The 20,413-nt window shown below is 38.3% G+C and overlaps 1 protein-coding gene across 1 annotated transcript in view; it reads left to right on the plus strand.

Moving 5' to 3' along the window:
* Nucleotides 1-20,413, plus strand: part of SNTG2 (syntrophin gamma 2) — a 180,892-nt gene that overhangs the window by 41,330 nt on the left and 119,149 nt on the right. Inside the window, exon 7 of the mRNA XM_026726560.2 lies at nt 18,315-18,402. Within this exon, the coding sequence (XP_026582345.2) occupies nt 18,315-18,402 (88 nt within the window). The remainder of the gene's footprint in view (nt 1-18,314; nt 18,403-20,413) is intronic.

A 20,413-nucleotide genomic window follows, 5' to 3' on the forward strand; every position in this document is an offset into this window, starting at 1 on the left:
AATGACAGACGGTCGCAGGTAGGGGCCAAACAAGAATACACCGGTCCACCCAAGCACATCACCCTGTGCCTAGCCTGTGGGGATCACATCAAAGGGCCACCTGCAAGTTTAAAGGAGCCGCTTGCAACAACTGCCATAAGAGGGGGCACATTGCGAGAGTCTGCCAAGCCCCCAAAGCGCTGCACAAAGACCCCGTCCTCGCACTCGGGACCACAGAGGCAAGTATTAAACTGTCGCACGCACTGCCTTGCCAGGCGACTTGCCACTCTGTTAGTAAAATTTCTCTCTCCGTTTCCCTAGAAGGTAAACCGTGCCACATGGAGGTTGACACAGGGTCAGCGCTCTCAATAATCTCGTGGAACACCCTCAAGAGACTCCACCCCAGCCTATCTACTACCCGGCTTCAGAGATGCCAGTTCGGTCTGAAGGACTACCAGGGGAAGGCCATTCCCGTGATCGGCAGAGGCAAGTTCTTTGTCAGTTTTAGAGCTTTTAAAGGCCACCTACCTCTAGTGGTAGTTAACGGCAATCTACCCACCTTATTGGGGCTCGATTGGTTTCCCCACCTCGGCCTAGGGTTAACAGGAGTCCATGCTGTCTCAACCTCAGACACTGACTCCTTATTCGCTGACTACGCAGATGTGTTCAGCGAGGAGCTGGGGTGTTATAATGGAACCCCCATCTCGTTCACCGTTGACCCCCCAGGCAGTCCCAATCAGATTAAAACCACGTAGAGTTCCATTTGCTATTCGACCAAAACTAGACGCTGAATTGGATAAACTACTAAAACAAGGGGTCATTGAGCCAACAGATTTCGCCAAGTGGGAGACGCCCATTGTCACACCCTCAAAAAGATGGTAGCCTGAGAATCTGCTCGGACTACAAGACAACAATCAATAAATATTTACAAGTTAGCGCCACCCCGTGCCCGTCATTCAGCACTTATTGCACACATTCGAACTGGGCAGTATTTTTGCTAAATTGGACATGTCTCAAGCATATCAACAGTTCCCTGTTGATAACCAAACAGCGAACTTCAGACCATCGTCACTCACAGGGGTGCCTTCCGATGCAAGCGTCTCCAATTTGGCGTAAGTGTTGCCCCGGGTATTTTTCAATCCCTCATGGAGCGGATTTTACAGGGCCTCCCTGGTGTAGTACCCTACTTGACGACATCTTGGTCTCGGCCAGGGACAGACCCCAACTCTTCCAGAGAGTGCGAGCAGTGTTAGAGAGGTTCAGACAGCATGGCCTCAAGTTAAAAAAAGAAAAATGCGCCTTGCCACTAGACAGGTGGACTTTCTGGGTTATAAAATTGACGCCTCTGGCATTCACCCCTGGAGTCCAAGGTCAGGGCGATCCACGGCTCCCACACCGACCTCCAAAACGGAGCTACAAGCTTTCTTGGGGCTCCTAAACTTTTATGCATCCTTTTGCCCCATAAAGCCTCAGTAGCTGAACCCCTACACAGATTACTAGACAAAAAATCACCGTGGCACTGGGGGCACAAAGAAGACCAGGCGTTTAACGCCGTCAAATCACTACTTACGTCAGAGGCAGTGCTCATACAATTCGACCCCAACCTTCCTTTAGTACTGGCAGCAGACGCATCCCCTTTTGGAATTGGGGCGGTCCTTAGTCACCGACTCGCCAATGGCGCCGAGGCCCCCATCGCTTTTTTCTCCAGGACGCTCTCGGCCACGGAGCGAAATTACAGCCAAATAGACAAGGAAGCCCTAGCAGCTGTTGCAGCCGTGAAAAAGTTTCACGAATTCCTTTTGGCCACTTCTTGAACTGGTCACCGACCATAAGCCCCTCCTGGGCCTACTGGCCGGCGACAAACAGACACCTCAAGTCCTCTCCCCTCGGATGACAAGATGGACACTTTTCCTAGCGGCCTACTCATACAAACTTATCCACCGCCCGGGCAAAACCCTATCCCACGCTGACGCGCTCAGTCGCTGCCCCTTACCCGCTCCGGCTGAAGACCCAGCTCCTGTCAATGCCATTTTTGAAATCACCCAGTTGGACCTTCCCATCACCGCCCTTGACATCGCCGCCAAAACCAAGGCAGACCAAACGCTCGCCCAGGTGCTCGACTGGGTGAGGAGGGGGTGGCCGGGAGGCAATGTTGATAACAAATTCGCACCCTTTAAGACTCGCATGCAGGAGCTGTCCAGTTTGCAGGGTTGTCTTCTGTGGGGCACTCGAGTGGTCATTCCGACCTCGCTGCACCCGAGTCCTGGAAGCGTTGCACGAGGGACACCCGGCATTGTGAGAATGAAGGCGTTGGCACGCAGCTACGTGTGGTGGCCGGGTCTAGACGAGGACATTGTCAATTGGGTAAGTTCCTGCAGCATTTGCCAGGAATCCCGTCCTGCTCCCCCCATCGCCACCCCTACCAGATGGGAGAGCGCCAGCGCCCCTTGGTCTAGAATCCATATCGATCTGGCCGGCCCCGTGCATGGAAAGATGTTCCTAGTGGTCGTGGACGCTTATTCCAAGTGGATAGACGTGGCGCAGCTATCCACGACCACCACACTAGCAATCACCAACGTGTTAACGCGCCTGTTCGTTACACATGGACTACCCGACTCCTTGGTCTCCGATAATGGCCCACAGTTTGCATCAGTAGAATTCAGCCGTTTTGCAGCATTCGCCACATTTTCACAGCCCCATTTCACCCTGCGAGTAATGGGTTGGCTGAAAGGGCCGTCAGGACCACCAAAGAGGCCCTCGCTAGGTTTGGCAGAGATGACTGGCACCACAAACTCTCACGGTTCCTGATGAGCCAGCACTCAACCCCCTGTACAGTCACCAATAAGTCCCCAGCGGAACTTCTGATGGGCCGGCGCCTGAGGACTGTATTAGATAGACTGCACCCACAATACTGCCCTGACTCTCCCTCGCTTCCACTTCGGGGTTAGACATTTTATGTTACAGGAGCCGATATTCGCAAGGAATTTCGCTGGGGACCCACTTTGGATTCCGGGCGAGGTCATCGCGTCACCGGGCCGAGATCGTATAGAGTAAGGCTGGAGGATGGTCGCGTCTGGAGGAGACACATAGACCAACTCAGAAGGCGCCTCAGCAACCTCACAAACAAGAATCCAGAGTCTCCAGTCGAAGGGGAACCGTCTCATCCGCCACCCAGCCACACCGCACCCAGTGACCAGTCTGCGCCAGCGGTCGTTCCGGTCAGCCCAAACGCGGACGACAGTGCCCAGAGAGTTGACCAACCGGATCCAACCCTCGAGAGCTTGACCCCAGAAACCAACCCGGTGGTTTCCGAGGATGCCCAGTCCAGAGAGAGTGTTGGCGACACTATGCCAGCTCAACCGTCACAGACTGATACCGAACAGTCAGACAATGTTCCCGAGTTGCGCCGCTCCGGGCGCCAACACAAACCTCCCATCTACCTCAAGGACTATGCGTGTTCGCATCTGGGGGGAAGGGGTGTTATGTCCTGAGGACTCAAGGAGTTCTCACTCAGGTCCACTCACTTTGTGTGGGCGTTATTCCCCCATTCCCCATTGGTTGGTTCTCCCCAGCAGCCAGCTATAAAAGCAGGCTGCGGGGTCCAACTGGCTGCTGATTGCTGTGAGCCAGTTCCAGGCTTGGCAAGCACGGTCAGCCCTTTATTTGTAAAATAAAGTACTGTTGCACTCATGCTCTGGTTCAGCCTCTCATTGCTAAAACTTAACAGCAGTAATTGCTGCAAAAGGGGCCCAAACCATGTACTGAGTACATGTGCATGCTTACACTTTTCAGAGGTCCGATATTGTCCTATGTACAATCCTTGTTTTATTGATTGCATGTAATATTCTAATTTTCTGAGATTGTGGATTTGGGGTTTTCATGAGCTGTAAGCCATAATCATATCAATTATGACACATCACGGCTTGAACTATCTTGCTTTGCATGTAATGAGTCTATCTCATATATTAGTTTCACCTTTTAAGTTGCATTACTGAAATAAATGAACTTTTGCACAATATTCTAATTTTTCGAGTTTCACCTGTAAGAGTATACCGGATAAAACACTGATAATAATATGGTACCATCGATGTGCCATTTCATATTTGCAGGGCTCAGGAAACTATGAAATTGGTCAATCCTAAAAGGCTGAGTTTTCTGAATATACCTAATGATCTAACAATTTTGGTGAAATGCTGTCTGGGTTAATGGGACAGAAAGGTGATTCTATTGATATAATTCTAGGACAGAGGTTTCAAAACATGTCAACTTTAAGACTTGTGGACTTCAACTTCCAGAATTCTCCATAGTTTCTATGTTAGCTGAGGAATTCTGGGAATTGAAATCCACAAGCCTTAAAGTTGTCAAGTTTGGAGACCCCTGTTCTAGAATAATGTAAGTAAGAGATTAAAGGCAGTTTGGTGTAATGGTTAAAGGTGGTGACCTAGAAACCAAGAGACTTGAGTTCTAGTCCTGCTCTAGCCATGAAAGCTGCTGAGTGATCTTGGGTTAGTCACTGTCTTTCATCCCAACTCATCTCACAGGAAAACAGAAGGAAAATGGAATATTAGGTATGTTCACCACCTATTGAAGACAAGAAAAAAGTGTAACAAGTAAAGTAAGAATACAGAAAAGGTGGAATTACACCAGGGGTGGGATTCTACCAGTTCGCACCTATTATCTAGAACCAGTTGTTAACATTCTAAGCAGTTCGGAGAACCGGTTGTTAGAAGAAATTACTGGCCTAATCCTGTAAGGAAGGCAGGAAGGAAACATTCTGGTGTTGCTTACAGAAACTGCCTCTCCGTTAACCCTTATTACATTCTTGGCAGGACTAGACTTCCTGTCTCAGGAACTTCTCTGAAGTTTTTTTCCCCTCCTTTGCTGGTACTTTGCTTGTGTGGTGTGACCATTCAAAGTTACAATGGCACTGAAACAAGTGACTTATGGCTATTTTTCACACTTACAACTGTTGCAGCATCCCCACAGTCATGAGAGAGAGGCCAGGCGAGGAGATGCGTGCCTCGATTGAGTTGGCCACATCCAGCCAATAACATGACCACCAAGCCATGCCCACTGAGTCACATGACCACCAAGCCACGCCCCCCAACTAAGCCATGCCCACAGAACCAGTTGTTAAAAATTTGAATCCCACCCCTGAATTACACCCAACCAATACCTGTTGCTAGTATATAGTGCAACAGCTAGGCCTTGCTACCATGACCTTCAAAACCTTAATACTTCATTGCTGGGCTTCTGAAGAATTCTATCCCTTCATATGAACTTAAAATTGTTATCATAAGCTCACATCTTAAAATGCATTGATGTGTATTATGTCTTCTTAATACAATCCCTATTGTGAAACTCATATCTGAGATAAATGAGGTTCCTCCATTTCTTCTTTCCTTTGGATTAAATGCATTAATTCATGCTGCTTTCAAATTGTATTGCATAGTGATTTGATGGATCTTTCATTGGAAGCTGCTTACCCTGTCTTAATTATTTTGTGTGCCTGTATCAAACTCACATATGTTTTCATGTTTTCACTTTTTATTTTGGGTATAATCACTTCTCAAATGATACTTTCACAATCCTTAGCTGAAATACAGTAGTTACACTTTCATTTTAAGTACATCCACTCTTTTAGTAATATAAGAGTTACCTGAACCGCAAGATAGTCAGCAAATCAACTTGATATATAAATATATAAAATAAATAATAAATGTATTTATAAAATAAATCAATGTGAATGTCAATTTCATATCAGAGTCGCTTCCTTTTGAAAGTGATATTTGCAATTCTCAATAGGAATTTATTTTGGTTCATTATCTATAATTTCTGTAATATCTCTGCTATGACAACCATTAACATTTTTCTTTAGAGAAAACAAATAACACTGCATGGCATCACATTGCACGAAAGTTTTTTTTTTAAATCCTTTTTTAAAAAAGCTTTTTTTTTTGCTACAAATCACTTCATTTGACATGATAAAAACTTAATAACTGAACAAAAGTCATGCCCAACTCATGATAATTTTAGTCACATTATAAGCACTTAAAATGATTACAGTAGCTATTATCAAGGATTAACATTTGAAACAATATATACAGCGTTATTCTATTATGAACTGAATCAAATGATTTTGTGAAAGGAAAGCCAAATCAGCAATTAATACAAAATCATTTTTTATTATTTCCTTCTTAAAACAATTGGGGGGTTGGGGGTAAAAATACCAGTGAAGATTGCTGGCAGCCTAATCTGCAGAAAGAGAAGAAAAATGCCTATATAAATACTTATAAGATACAGTGGTGCATAGGCATAGATTCCTACAAAAAACAGTTATGCACGATAGTTATACAATTATGCCATATGGAGTTCAGAATGGAGGAGGGCTGTGGATTATGAGGTCCTTCATAGCAGGCTCCTCAGGAGAAAAAGTAGTGGGAACAACTTGAGACCTTCCTTGCTGCCTCCTCGCTGATTTTGCTTTCAGGAAAATCACAAATGGTGATCATGTGACGGTGGCTCATTGTGAAGATGTTATTATTGAGTTGGGCACCCAGGTGCTTGGATTACAATCACATGATCACCGCAACTCCAAAAGAACCTGTTATAAGTTGCCCTCATTCAGCACGGTCAGAACTTTGAACAATCATTGAATGAGCAATCATAGCTCAAGGATGATCTGTATAAGAGTACATACAGCACTATCAGATTTTCAAGGTTTTCTTATACTAGCCAAACTAAATAAAAGTAGTTTTAGTGTTCATTGCTGACATTGTAGATTGCTCAGAAAGTACTGTAAAGTTTAAGTGCTATTGCTATTACTATTCTGTTAAATAATTATCAGCTAAATATATGGATCAAATCTTACAACTAATACATCCATGCTGTAAGAGACTCAAAGGATGATTATCATTGCTTGTAGAAAACTCTAATTTCGAAGATAAAATGACTAAATGTTAAGGAGCATAACTACAAACCTGAAAATAAATTCCTAATTAGTTGTGTGTAATTGGAAGAATTAAGCATATTAAGTTATACTTAACCGATGAAAAAAAAAGTTAGGAGATTAATTGTTTGTACCTTGGAAAAAAGATTTCAAAAGATGAGAAAATAGCTGGAGAAACATTAAGACATGCAAATGCTGCTTGAAAGAACATGGGTCTCGTGGTCTTTTCTGAGAATGAATGTTTAGTCAAGGAAACAAAAATGTATTGTAGGTGCTCCTCCTGTTATATGGAAGTGAGAGCTAGGTGTGTCAGAAGAAACATAAAAGTTAGTTCCTGTGGAAATGAGGTATTTAAGTTTGTGTAGTACAACCCAAAAAGATGTGCTCGAGAATGATGGTTGATGAATTAACATGAACTGTAATCAAAAGTAAAAGAAAGATGCATATTGAGGTTGTTGATCTTACAGAGAAAATTAATAGCAAGAAATTGCAAGACAAACATATGAAATAAGAGTATAAGGATTGAGAGAAGGAGGAAGGTTGAGATTCAGAAGGTAGTGAATAGATTGTGTTGATAATTAAGTTTATTAATGATGTTTTGAAAACAAAATGCAGTTGATGAAGTGGGTATAGATGTGATGGAAGGAAGGAATACGAAGGTGGAAAAATACAATAAATGGTATTGTGGTAAATTAAATCAGGTACATTTCTTTTTCTTTTGGCTTATCTCTTTCAATTTCTTTTGCTTACTAATACTTACTCTCTCCTGAGTGCTTTGTAAAATGTTGCTTGTTCCAAAAGGGAATATAATGGGTGTGTGTGTGTGTGTGTGTGAAATATGCACACCTTTTTTTTTCAATACTTCTATCCATATTTATTTTTCTTTGTGCACATTGTTGAGTAGACACATTGGCAGATAATATTCATTGCTGCCCATCTGTGCTTTGATGGAATCCATTTTGGATAGACCCTATATTTGCTTTGACTGAAATCCATGGTGGATTTTATAGCCTGAGTTGTTTAATCCTTATCAATATTTTTCAACATCTCTTTTGCAAAATAAAGACCCAGCATTTGGAATTTATTCCGTGTATATCGAAATATAACAGAAACTATGATTCCTTTACTTTTTTGGAAATTTCTTTTCATTCAGTTTTGTTCTGACAAGAGTATTGTAGTCCTTTTAGAAAAGACATTTGGTCAAGAAAATTTCTAATGTATCCTGGCATCACAGCCATTGGAGATGAAGGTGCAACATTCTGAAATTCCTTAACTGACAAAAAAGAAATATAAAATCTATGGCCATTGGCTTAATATGCAAACTTTTTACGCTGTTGTCAATTCAATCTCCCCTCCTATTTTCAAACTGTATAGCATTTTGTTTCATGGGTTTTCTATCAAAGACATTTTTGTCACATTTTGGCTTGCTAACTCCATTCTAAATCTAGGCTGCAGGTTATGAAATAGGATCAAGCTTGTAAATTCTGCATGCATCTTGCAGCAGTATCTATTTATCATCTCTATCTATGGATGTGTGTGCATCTTTTAGAACATTTAAGGGTATAATTGTGCTACTAATAGCAAAGCATTCTTTGCTTTGCTGTTTTGTTGTTCTTTTAGTGTTACCAATCACTCTGCTCTCAGACTACCCTAAATGCTGCTGGCACTTTCTGCAGAAAGCGACATACCAGGATGATGAGAGCACATTCATTTTTTTGCGGAGTCTTTTGGTTAATAGTATCCTTAGCAAGTGATTGCTATTGCCTTTTGATTTAGAATAAGAAATAAAAGGAACCTTTATAAAACAGAGGTTAATTAATTTCATTATTAGTTGGTGCTTGAGGACAAACTATCTCAAAAGTTGACAAAAAGGAGCTATGGTATTATCCAACAAATTACCATTTATAACAAAGACAGTGTTGATGTTGATATTTCTTAGCTACCAACCAACTAGGTACTGTGTCCACTTCAATACCCAGAATAAAATTTGTGTGAGTCTTCATCAGTCTACTTTAAAATCCTAAGGTATCAAATGAATCAAATGTCCAGTTTTAGTGAGTAAGGAATTTCTGAATATAGTGTTCTTTTGAAGTGATAGAGAAACAGAAATTTATTAATTTTTATTTTCAGTTGGAGGATGTACTTTCATATATTTCTTACAGCCTCAGTGTATGCTTTTGGTTAAATTTTACATTTTTGCACATATAAAGATGCTTTGTTCTGTTATGGTCTTTTAAAAAGTAACTCATCTCTTCCCCATTAGAATTTTTTTGACATACATATTACATTAGTATCTTTCATTTTGTTTGTACATGATCTGCCCATTTAGCTATAATGGAGATTGGCTTTTATTTGTCACTGCAGAACTAAGATTAATCTGTTTGGGACAAATCCATGAAGATTTCTCATAGTCAGCATTTCATTCAGCTTATTTACAAAATAATTGCTAATTATCTGCTTTAGAATCATCCTAGTATTGCTAGTTGTTGTTTTTTTTAATCTGTCTCTTCCCCTCCACTCTTTTTGAAGACTAATGCTATACAGACTTTATCAATTGGAATATTGCATTGGCAAGAATAAGATTGCTTGGCCATTACTAATGTCCATGTATAGAAAACACATTCATTTAGGAAGTACCACTTAGTATACTGGATATATAGTAGCACTATAAAGAAATAATTGATTGGGTGTCCATTTATAATATTGACACTCTATACTTTCTTAGCTTAGTGAAAAGATGGCAGACTTGCATACCTTAAGCTGTGAATATTGCCTTGTTTGTAGTCATTTCCAACAGTGATTATTTGACTATATCCCATCAAGTTGCCGTTGGTTCTTAGCAATCACATGATGATCTATTCCTAACCTGGTACTTCAGGTGTGCAAATGGTTCACTCATCTCCACTGTAACCAAACCCACCCATCTGGCTGCTGTTTGTCTTCTCTTTCTTTCTACTTTTCCCAGTATTCAAGCCTCCTTCAGAAGCCTAGCTATTCATATAATATTTCTGAAGTAAGATAATTTGAGTCTGGTCATTTGTGCTTCAAGTGAAATCTCTGGGTTGATTTGTTTCATGATCTGTTTGCTTGCTTGCTTTCCTGACCATATTATTCTCAGGTGTTTTCCCCAGCATCAAATTTCAAAAGAGTCCATAATTTTTCTATTCTGCCTCTTCAACTTTCACTTCCGTAGAATGTCAGGGGAAATACCATTGCCTGCATTTGTCTGCTTTTATAGAAACATCCTAGCTGTCCACATTTTTTCCACAGCTTTCATGATTATTTAACCAAGGTATTATAGCTGCAAGATATTTATTGTTCTTTCCTGCTGATGGCTGTTCATAAAAGGCAGAACCACACAGTTTGAATGCCTTTTAGGGTAGGATATAATTGCTCTAATGACAATACTGTAAATTCCCAAAATTAAGCTGAATAGACAATTCCTCGATTAACTAAACTATTAGTGACCCATAAAAGAGGTTATCTGCCCATCTCACCAAATTCAATAAGCTTCCCCACAAGCATTTGGCTATATTATGAGCCATGGTGGCTCAGCGGTTAGAATGCAGTGTTTCAGGCTACTGACAGCTGGCTGCCCACAGTTTGAAGTTCAATTCTGATGGGGCTCAAGGCTGACTCAGTCTTACATCCTTCTAAGGTGGGTAAACCAGATTGTTGGGAGCAATATGCTGACTCTGTAAACCGCTTAGAAAGGGCTGTAAAGCACTGTGAAGCGGTATATAAATCTAAGTACTGTTGCTACGATGGGAATGAAGTAGTGTATGTAGAGTTGATGGAATGTTTTGGTGCCACTCCTTTTATAAATGATATCAATGTTTTATTGCTATTTCAAAGTAATTTAAAATTCTTTGGGCCTGTTTTGCAAGGGGTGAGAAACTAATATTGTTATAATATATTAATCAGCATTTAACTGGGGTTAATATTTGTATATATGGTAGTCTTTTTTAATGCACATTTTTCTTGATATTGTTAAATTTTATATACTGTTTTTATGCTTTCTAATATTTTATTGTATATTGCCCCGAGTCTGTCTGTGAGGGAGATGGGCAGTTCTTAAATATGATAAATAAATAATTAAACATTTAATGTAAACACATATTATCTTTGGAAGTAGGGGAGTTGAGAAGAGATAATCCTATTAAGTTCACAGTCTCATTGTTAACAGATATTTTTTAGTCATGGTAAATCAGTCTACCAGTTTATCAACAATAGCCATTTCCCCGCTAGGATGTGTCAATTTTTTCAATTTTCAATTTCCAAACATTAGGGGTACTCAAAAGTGCCTGGGGGATTGTAAAGATATTTTGGTTACTTTAATATAATTTAGATGGGCTTGGTAAGTAACTACATAAATATAATAACATTTAACATTTTGTTTGTTTCATTTACGATTATGGATGCTGTATGACAGGGGTGTCAAACTTGCATCATCATGATGGCATCATGTGACATATCATGACTTTTTGCCCTTCACTAAACTGGGCATGGGTGTGGTCAGCATGTGATGCATCTGGTCCGCGAGCCACAAGTTTAACAACCCTGCTCTTTGAAATGATTTTGTATGCATATCATATAAAACTTAGTACTGATTGGATACATCATTCAAATCATCTGTAGAGGATTATGGGAATTACCTTGAAGAAGTAATTCAAAAAATTATGTAAAACCAGCTTGCTGAAAGAAAGGACAGGGTGAGAAAGGAACTCAAGATTGCCCCGCCTTGATCCTCTTTGGGATAAGAAGGGAAGATTGAATCTTTATCAAGCTTTCAAGATTCTGTTATTACATTTCTTAACAATAAAATGAAGTTTCTGTAGTCCTTGCAGAGTCTTGTTACCTGACCTGGCCTTCCTGAAAGGGCTGAGGTCAGCCTAAATTTATTCATTTGAAGTAAATACCAACAATGAAATGTCAACGGCCATACGGATATCTGAAATATCATGTATGGATCGGCTTTTACCAAGACTGACTAATTTGAAATTGTGCTTTATTATCATGACATAAATTACTAACACTGAGCAAAAAGTTGTAAATGACGTTTTTAAATTAATGAATTATTCTGTGCTATCTGATTAAATTATAATTAGTGGCATGATTTACCATAAAATTATAACTTGTTGCATACTAATGTGAATTTTTATTTTTTTTTGCTTGGTTATTCACAAAAGAGCTTGAGAGCTGTACTTTCAATTACACTATTTCCCCCAGAAACTTAAAAAGCTTCAGATGCAGATTTGAAGGCTTCATTACCATAACATTAGCAAAGAGAGGGGCAAAGTGATTAGGTGATGTTGGTGGCCTAGAGAGAAAATATCAATTCATTCCATCTTTAAAATGGATATTAATGAAGTTCAGAAAGCCACATTTGTCAGTCTGGAAAGGTTAGAAAATAAATATCTTTTTCATTAAACATACCTCTACCAGCATTTTCTTAACCTTTACTTTAATCATTTATAAACGAATTGACTGTCTTATAATTCCCATACTATTTAGAGTTAATTGTCCCCCCAAAAAACCTGAATTGTTTTAATGCACCATCCAATTTATTCAATGTTATGTGAAATAAGTGTTCCTTATTTTCTTCATCCCATGTGCATTCCATGTCCCTCTGTTTATACCTGATATTGAACAGAAGGAATCTTTGTAGAATTAAACATTTAAATTCCTTATATCGCTGAAAATGCCATGTCATTCCTATTGTGCTAAACAGATAAGAGAACAGACCTTTTGAAAAATATAGAATGTAACAGACAATACATCTGATATAAATAGATTGGAAAAGGGAGGGGGGATGAAGGAAGGATAAATTATTTGTAATAGATGGTTCAGAATACACAAATAAGTGAATTAAGTCAGAGGTGGTATTCAGCAGGTTCTGACCAGTTTTGGAGAACTGGTAGAGGAAATTTTGAGTAATTCCAAGAACCAACAATATCCTTCCCCTGCCATGCCCACCAAGCCCACAGAACTGGTAGTAAAAAAAAATTGAATCCCACTACTGAATTAAGTGTACTGTATCATACTGTATCTATAGGCAACAACTTAAAGCAGGTATGTCTTTTCCCAGGATTGTGCAGTTGCACAAGTATCAAGGCACAATTGGCTTAAGGAGTTGCCCAAATGTTCTGTGTTAAAGTATCTTTTCCCTTGTAGCGCTGCGTGCCCCCTCACCTTTTAAATTAGATGTAGAAGTCCTGATCCAGGTGAAATCCATCTATATCCAAAGGAATTATCCAATTAAATCAATGACCGTTTCCTTGGAAAATACCAGAAGAATGTACAATTATTTAATCTTTTTCTTGCACAGAATACAAAAGACGTGTTCAAGTGAATTATGGAAAAATAAAATACAAAAAGCAAATAAAGAAGTGACCAAAACAGATATCAAAATGATTCAACAAATCAGTAGCAAATACCTCTCCTCACAGGTAAAAGAATGTTCAGGCATACTAATATTCCTTTAGTTAAGACAACTCCTTATCACAAATAACTAATTCCCAGCAGCCTCAAAGTCATCTTTCTTAGAAGAAACATATCCCTTGAGCTTATAACTTGGCATCCTTTATGTCAATTTATAAACTAATCTAGTACAATTTGCTTCACATACAGCAAGTTTAAAAATGCTGAAAATAGATATATTTACTTTTTCTCTGTTCCATTTTTAGACAAGCACTTCGCATATTTCTATACTGCTATCTAATTATTCAGATTTGCGAAGAAAACAGTATTTCTTTAACCCGACAAGTTCAATGAAATAGCCATTACAGTTTAACGATCCACTAAAATTTTTGACAATTTATCAAATTATGAAAGGCTAAGTCAATTTCACTCTGAAGCTGGAATATTGTCAGTATTCTCAGAATATCTATGTTGCAAAGGAAATTAGCTATGATAGAAATACATGGTAATAGACTGTATGGAGAAATAAGAAAAAAAATTAATTTATTTGACCAAGGTTGTTATGAATTGTTATCTTGGCGGGATTGGGATTGGTATTCGATGAAAATGGCTGTTTCTGGTAATGCTTTTTTTTTTTTTAGTGGAATTGAATTTGTATTATTTAAAGAGAGGAAAGGTGGGGAGATAAAGATTGGATTTAGATTGGGTGTAAGATACAATTTGTCATACTTATATTGTCATTTTTGATAACCCCTACCTTTTACTGTTTATTTGGAAGAGGTGAGGTTTAAAGATGGGTTCATAGAAACCGGGGGAAAGTAAGGAATGAACAGTTGTTTGATTTTATAGACAGTGTTCTACTTAGGAACAAATTTATTCTGAGTTGCTGTTTGTAAATGTGTTTTATTTGCAAGTCCAAACATCTCACCTTCTACCAACCTCTGGCACCTTCTAAGTTGAGTTTGCAGGCAGGTTGGTTCATATGGGCAAAGGTTTGTAGCTCAGAAGTGCCTAAGTAGTGTAATGCATTTATTTTAGGATGTAGTGATAAGTTTTTAATCTTAACTATACTTGTTGGGGATGAAGGGCAGGTTTCCTTTTACTATTTTTCTATTTTCATTGTTTTATTTTTTTCTCCTTTTTTCTGCACTTTTTTATTATTTTAAATTAAAAAAAATCAATTTTTCTCTAATGTATCTTTTGTAATTTCATTTATATAATATAATATTTAATGAAATTGTTGAAAAAAATATAATTTTGAAGTCAAAGATGGTTCACAAAAACAGAGGACTTTTCCACAAAGAAATAAACAAACCTATTTTAATTAAATTTATCTCATAGGTTGACTTGTAGAAAGCAAATATTGAGTAGAAGACCAAATTACAAATACAGTAACAACACGGTTCTTTTTCAAGTATAACTTTCCCTCAAACTTCCTCTTCGTCCAAAATGAAGACCTGCCAATAGAAATAAATAAACCACATGATCTCAAACAACATCCTAAACCAGGGGTGTCCAACCTTGGAAACTTTAAGACTTGTGGACTTTGCTGGCTGAGGAATTCTGGGAGTTGAAGTCCACAAGTCTTAAAGTTGCCAAGGTTGGACACCCCTGTCCTAAACCGTGTGCACTTACAGTATGCAACACATTTTTTTTTGTTTCTCAAAACCTGCATTTGAATAAGATGGGTAAAAGTAACGAGGATCTTCATATTGTGTAGTAAAGTTTGAGTCCTTTATGTTGTCAACTCATGAAGTTTCCATGACCTTCTCCCAAGTTGCCATAGGCAGGGGGTGGGAAATTGTGCTTTGCAGATATTACATTTCATAACATTATTACTGAGATGCTGTTCTTAGCTACTGATTTCCTGGCTTTGTGGGGTTGAAATTAACATGAACAACTTGACCATCAACTAGTCAAATTGAAGAAGCAATATGCTGTAGATAGCAATGTTCAGAAAAGAGTCATGGTGATACTTAATTTTCAATCAATATAATAAAATCAATATAATAAAAAATATAACATTTTTAGTTCAGCACACAACACCATCATTCCTGAAATTCTCATCGCTAAACTGATTCAACTAGCTGTACCTGACCACATTTGTATATGAATCATAAGCTTTCTAATGATTAGGAAATAGCAGATGAAGCGAGGGAAAATCACATTGAACACCCTTTCAATTAGCACAGTAGCCCCCCAGAACTATGTGCTGTCTCCATTACTCTTCCCTCTATATACAGTACTAAAGGCTGCATTTCAAAGGATCCCTCTGCTAAAGTAGTGAAGTTTGCAGATGATACAACAGTCATCATTGGTCTCATTCAAGACAATGAGTCTGCATATAGACAAGAGGTAGTTCAACTGGCCCTGTGGTACAGCTGGAACAATCTGGAGCTGAACATTCTTAAAACTGTAGAGATGAAAATAGATTTTAGAGGAAGCTCTCCTATTCTACCACCTCTTACAATATTAGGTAACACAGGATTAATAGTAGAGACCTTCAGAACTTCTATTATCTCCAAGGACTTGAAATGGACACATAACATTAGAACCATCATTAAAAAGACACAACAAATAATTTTCTTCCTGCCTCAACTCAGAAAGCTCCAATTGCCCAAGGATCTGCTGATATAGTTCTACAGAGAAATTACTGAGTCTGTCATTTGTATCACAATAACTTTCTGGTTTTCCACAGCAACCAAACACGACAGATACATACTTCAATAGATAGTTAGGACAGCAGAAAAAACAGTTGCAACCAGCCTGCCTCCATTGAAAATCTGTATACTTTAAGAACCGGAAAGAAGGCTGAAAAAATATCTACAGAATCCTCACATCCTGGACATAATCTGTTTCAACTGCTCCTCTCAGGATGCCGCTATAGAGCATTGTATGCCAAAACAACCAGACATAAAGATATTTTTTCCCCATGCCATCACTCTAATGAACACTTAATTCCCACAGCACTGTCTCATTTCTCATCTCATCTTTTCTACTATCTTCTATTGATTTCTTATGATTTATCCATTGTTGTTTGTAATTATGATTAATGATTGAAACTATGATTATGACCTATAACCTATTATTTGCTGTTTATATGTACACTGTGAGCTTATGTACCAGGGACAAATTTCTTGTGTGTCTGGTCACATTTGGCCAATAAATAATTATATTCTGTTCTATCCTATCCTATCCTATCCTATCCTATCCTATCCTATCCTATCCTATCCTATCTTGCTATAAAGGGATAAATCAATGCACTGGGATTCTATTGAATTACCAGTTTTTCCACACTAGTTTATTTGATGATATAATGATAGTTTTCCCAGATGGTCTTTGTCCATATACATGTATTCAAATGCCAGTTTTATTTCATTTTAACTCTTTTTGTGGGTTTGCATTTTTTATAAATCCCTCTTTCTTTTTGTAGAAATATAGATCTTACAGATGGTCCACCTGGGGCTGTTCCTCATAATTGTACTGTCTCATAGTTTATATTACACTGACATTTTCATTTCCAGTAACACAGGTTGCCATTATTGCCTAGCTTAATGTGTGTTTTGTTCTCTCTGACTTGAGAAAAAGAGCCCTTATATTAGGAAATACATCAAATGTCTTTATCCAGAAGCCCCATTTATGCTTGGTTTTTTTTTAATTAAATGACAACATTTGCAGGACAACAATCATACCAGATACTAGGCAACTTCCAAAAAGAAGCTAATATTTCAATATATATGTAGGGATTCAGACAATTATACTCAGATAAGATTTTAAGAACTTCAAGGTAACTATCCTGGATCTAAATCTGGATGTTCTTTTAAGAAGTGTAACACATAGTCAGTTGAAATACTTAAGAGACAGAGTTATAGACATGAATATGCCTGGATTACCCATATCTTAAAGGCAAATCTGAAATCTGATCATTGCTTTTAACAGTTGGTTGAGCAGTGATAAGATAGGTTAACAAGTTTGGTCTGATATGTTAACTGGGACTTTTCACTAATAAAAAAAGAAGTTCCTTTTGTAAGGAGACAATACATTTTGCAGTAGCATACTCTGTGATTAAGTGAGGATACTTGGCTAGCACTTGCTGCCAATTGAATGGGACTGCTAGTGATATTATAAATATTATCAAAAGTGCTCATTGTTTTTGCTACTAACCAGTAATTCAAAGTGAAATTTTATTTTTAAATAAAGGATTAAGTATAGATGGCAGGGGGAACATACACACAAATACACATACACGCACACATGTACACACACTTGGTATAAAGTAGTTTCTTAAGAATCTTCTACTTCGGTATTTACTATTTTTACTTCTCTATACTTTAGTGTGAAATCAAACTGGGTTTGATTTTACCTCACTGCAAATGTGTCTCTGTCAGGTTACTATTCAAATGATTGGCAAACCATTAATATTTAATATATATTAATATTATTTGTTCCCAAATGTTAAATTTCTAGGAATAGGAAATAGCATAGGAAACTGTAACTCAGCATTCTTATATTCTTTGCATGCAGCCAGAAGCATACTGTAGATTCTGCCAGAATTTAATAATCTAACCATAGTGGAGAATTTTTAAATCTCATAAATTTGGGATTTTAAAAATATAAGCCTACATCTAGATTAGTTCAATCCCACACGGAAATTAAAGCATTTTCCTTTAGCTAGATTGTCTTCTGTTACATAAGAAATGGTTTTGAAGCATTGCATTTGTTTGTTTTTCCTGTGCAGGAACTAAGAATGTTTTTCACATTGTTAATTTTTCATCTCTTTCTTGGTAGTAGATATAGTTAAGTTTTATAATTGTTGTGGTTTGATCCTCAAGATAATCTTCATCCCAGTAATAAAGTTGAGTATTGAATTTCTGACACATCTAGATGCAGCTTTTTGATGTAGATTGTTTTGCTCTCTGCGGCTGGTTCTTTGGTATAAAGTAGCTGTTATTTATCACACTGACAGGTGCAACTACTGCGAAATGCTGGCGATGAAGTTGCCATCACCGTTCAATACCTCAGGGAAGCACCATCATTTCTAAAGCTCCCATTGGGTAAGGCGGAATTAACAGATATTTGTAAAATGTTTTCTGGTGCAATATTTCTCATAACAAATAGACCGTTCTTCATACCTAATGCATCTTTCACGAGTACTTTATTTAAGGAAAACTTGTAGATCAAAATGCTGTATTATTTAAAATTTATCTTTGCCCCTTTCATATTTCTTTATTTGTTTATAGCAATTTGTAAGCTCCCAACTGACTAGGCTGTGGCTGGCATAGCACATCTAAACTGATTCCCTGGACTGATATTCTGCACATGTAGTTCTCGACTTACGACTACAATTGAGCCCAATATTTCTTAAGTTGTTAAGTGAGACATATTTGTTAAATGAATTTTGCCCCATTTTACAACCTTTCTTGCCACAGTTCTTAAGTAAATCACTGCAGTTGTTAAGTTAGTAACCTGGTTGTTAAATGGATCTGGCTTCCCCATTGTCTTTGTCAGAAGGTCTCAAAAGGTGATCTCATGATCCCAGGATACTGCAACTGTCCTAAATATGAATCAGTTGTCAAGGGTCTGAATTTTGATCACATGACCATAGGGATGCTGCAAAGGTTGTAACTGTGAAAAATGGCGATAAGTCACTTTTTCGGTACTGCTGTAACTTTGAATGTCACTAAATGAACTGTTGTAAGTCAAGAAGTACCTGCATAACTAACATATACAGACATATTTTGGTTGGTATACATGAACCAACATCAAAATCTTTTTCTTTCTGGTGACCAGAACTGGGTGTAGTGTTCCAAATGTGGTCTCACCAATGCAGCATAAAGTAGTATTATCACTTCAGGTGATGTTGACATTATCCGTGTATTGATGCAACCTAAGACTGCATTAGGGCTTTTTTTGGCAGCTGCAGCAAACTTCAGATTCATACCTTAGTGACAGTCTATTAGGACACCTAGTTCCCTGTCACAGGTGCTACATTTGAGCCAGGTACCACCTAGTCTATACCTGTGAGTTTAGTTTTTCTTGCCTATACTGTATGTAGGCATGCAGCTTCATCAGCAAAAGCTTGTGATGTTCAAGTTTACCATAACCTAAACTAAGCCAGGCCACTTGTCAATTAGCTCATACTATGAGAATTTTAAGCAAATAGGCAACTCTTACCATAGGACATTCCTTACTATGCCCATATAACATGATTTGATTTTTCTCCTCTAAGACTAGGCTGTAACTGCCCATTTAGAAATTAGACATTCTTGGAAATAACTGACATGTTACTTTATCTGCTAGTTTCCCATTTTTGAAATTAAAAGATATATTTTAACAAATTCCAGTTGATATTGGTATCTTGGATTCAAGGTACTGCTTGTTACCTAGAAAGACCCATGACACAGGGCCTGGTTACTTGAGATATTTACTTTCTCCCATAGTAACCGCCAAACCAATTTTATTTGGCAGCAATGCCATTTATTGGAACCCTGAAAACATGCCCTGTCTGTAGTAGCAGTTGCCCCCTGAAATGAAGATGGGGGAAAATGAATATATTGATAGTACCTAAACACTGTTGGAGTTGCACCAGTGTGGGGCTAGGGGGAAGATTAATAAGAGGAAGATCTGGTGAAGCAGTAGATCGTAAGAGTTTATGGCCTAAATATTGGAAGGGATAATGGGCTTGTATCTTCTCAGGCGCTACATGAAGTCCTGCAGCGGTGAGTTGCTGTGTGAGTTCAGGAATAGTTTTTTGTACGGTGCCTTTTGGTCCTTCAGCTGCTATCAAGATGTCATCCATGTAATGATATACTAAAAATGAGGGGTGGCTCTCTCGAAAGTGGGTGAGAACCTGGTCTGCATAATATTGGCACATAGTTGGGCTATTTAACATGCCCTGAGGTAAAACCTTCCACTGATATCTAGCGGTAGGTTTGGCATTGTTATATTCTGGCACCGTAAATGCAAACAAGAGGTGATCACTTTTATTCAAAGGTATAGAGAAAAAACAGTCCTTCAGATCAATTATAACGAGGTCATAATTATGAGGAATAATATTAGGATTAG

Source organism: Pseudonaja textilis, chromosome 1 (assembly GCF_049901715.1).
Source record: "Pseudonaja textilis isolate UNSWEBS1 chromosome 1, rPseTex1.2, whole genome shotgun sequence".
Taxonomy (NCBI): Eukaryota; Metazoa; Chordata; class Lepidosauria; order Squamata; family Elapidae; genus Pseudonaja; species Pseudonaja textilis.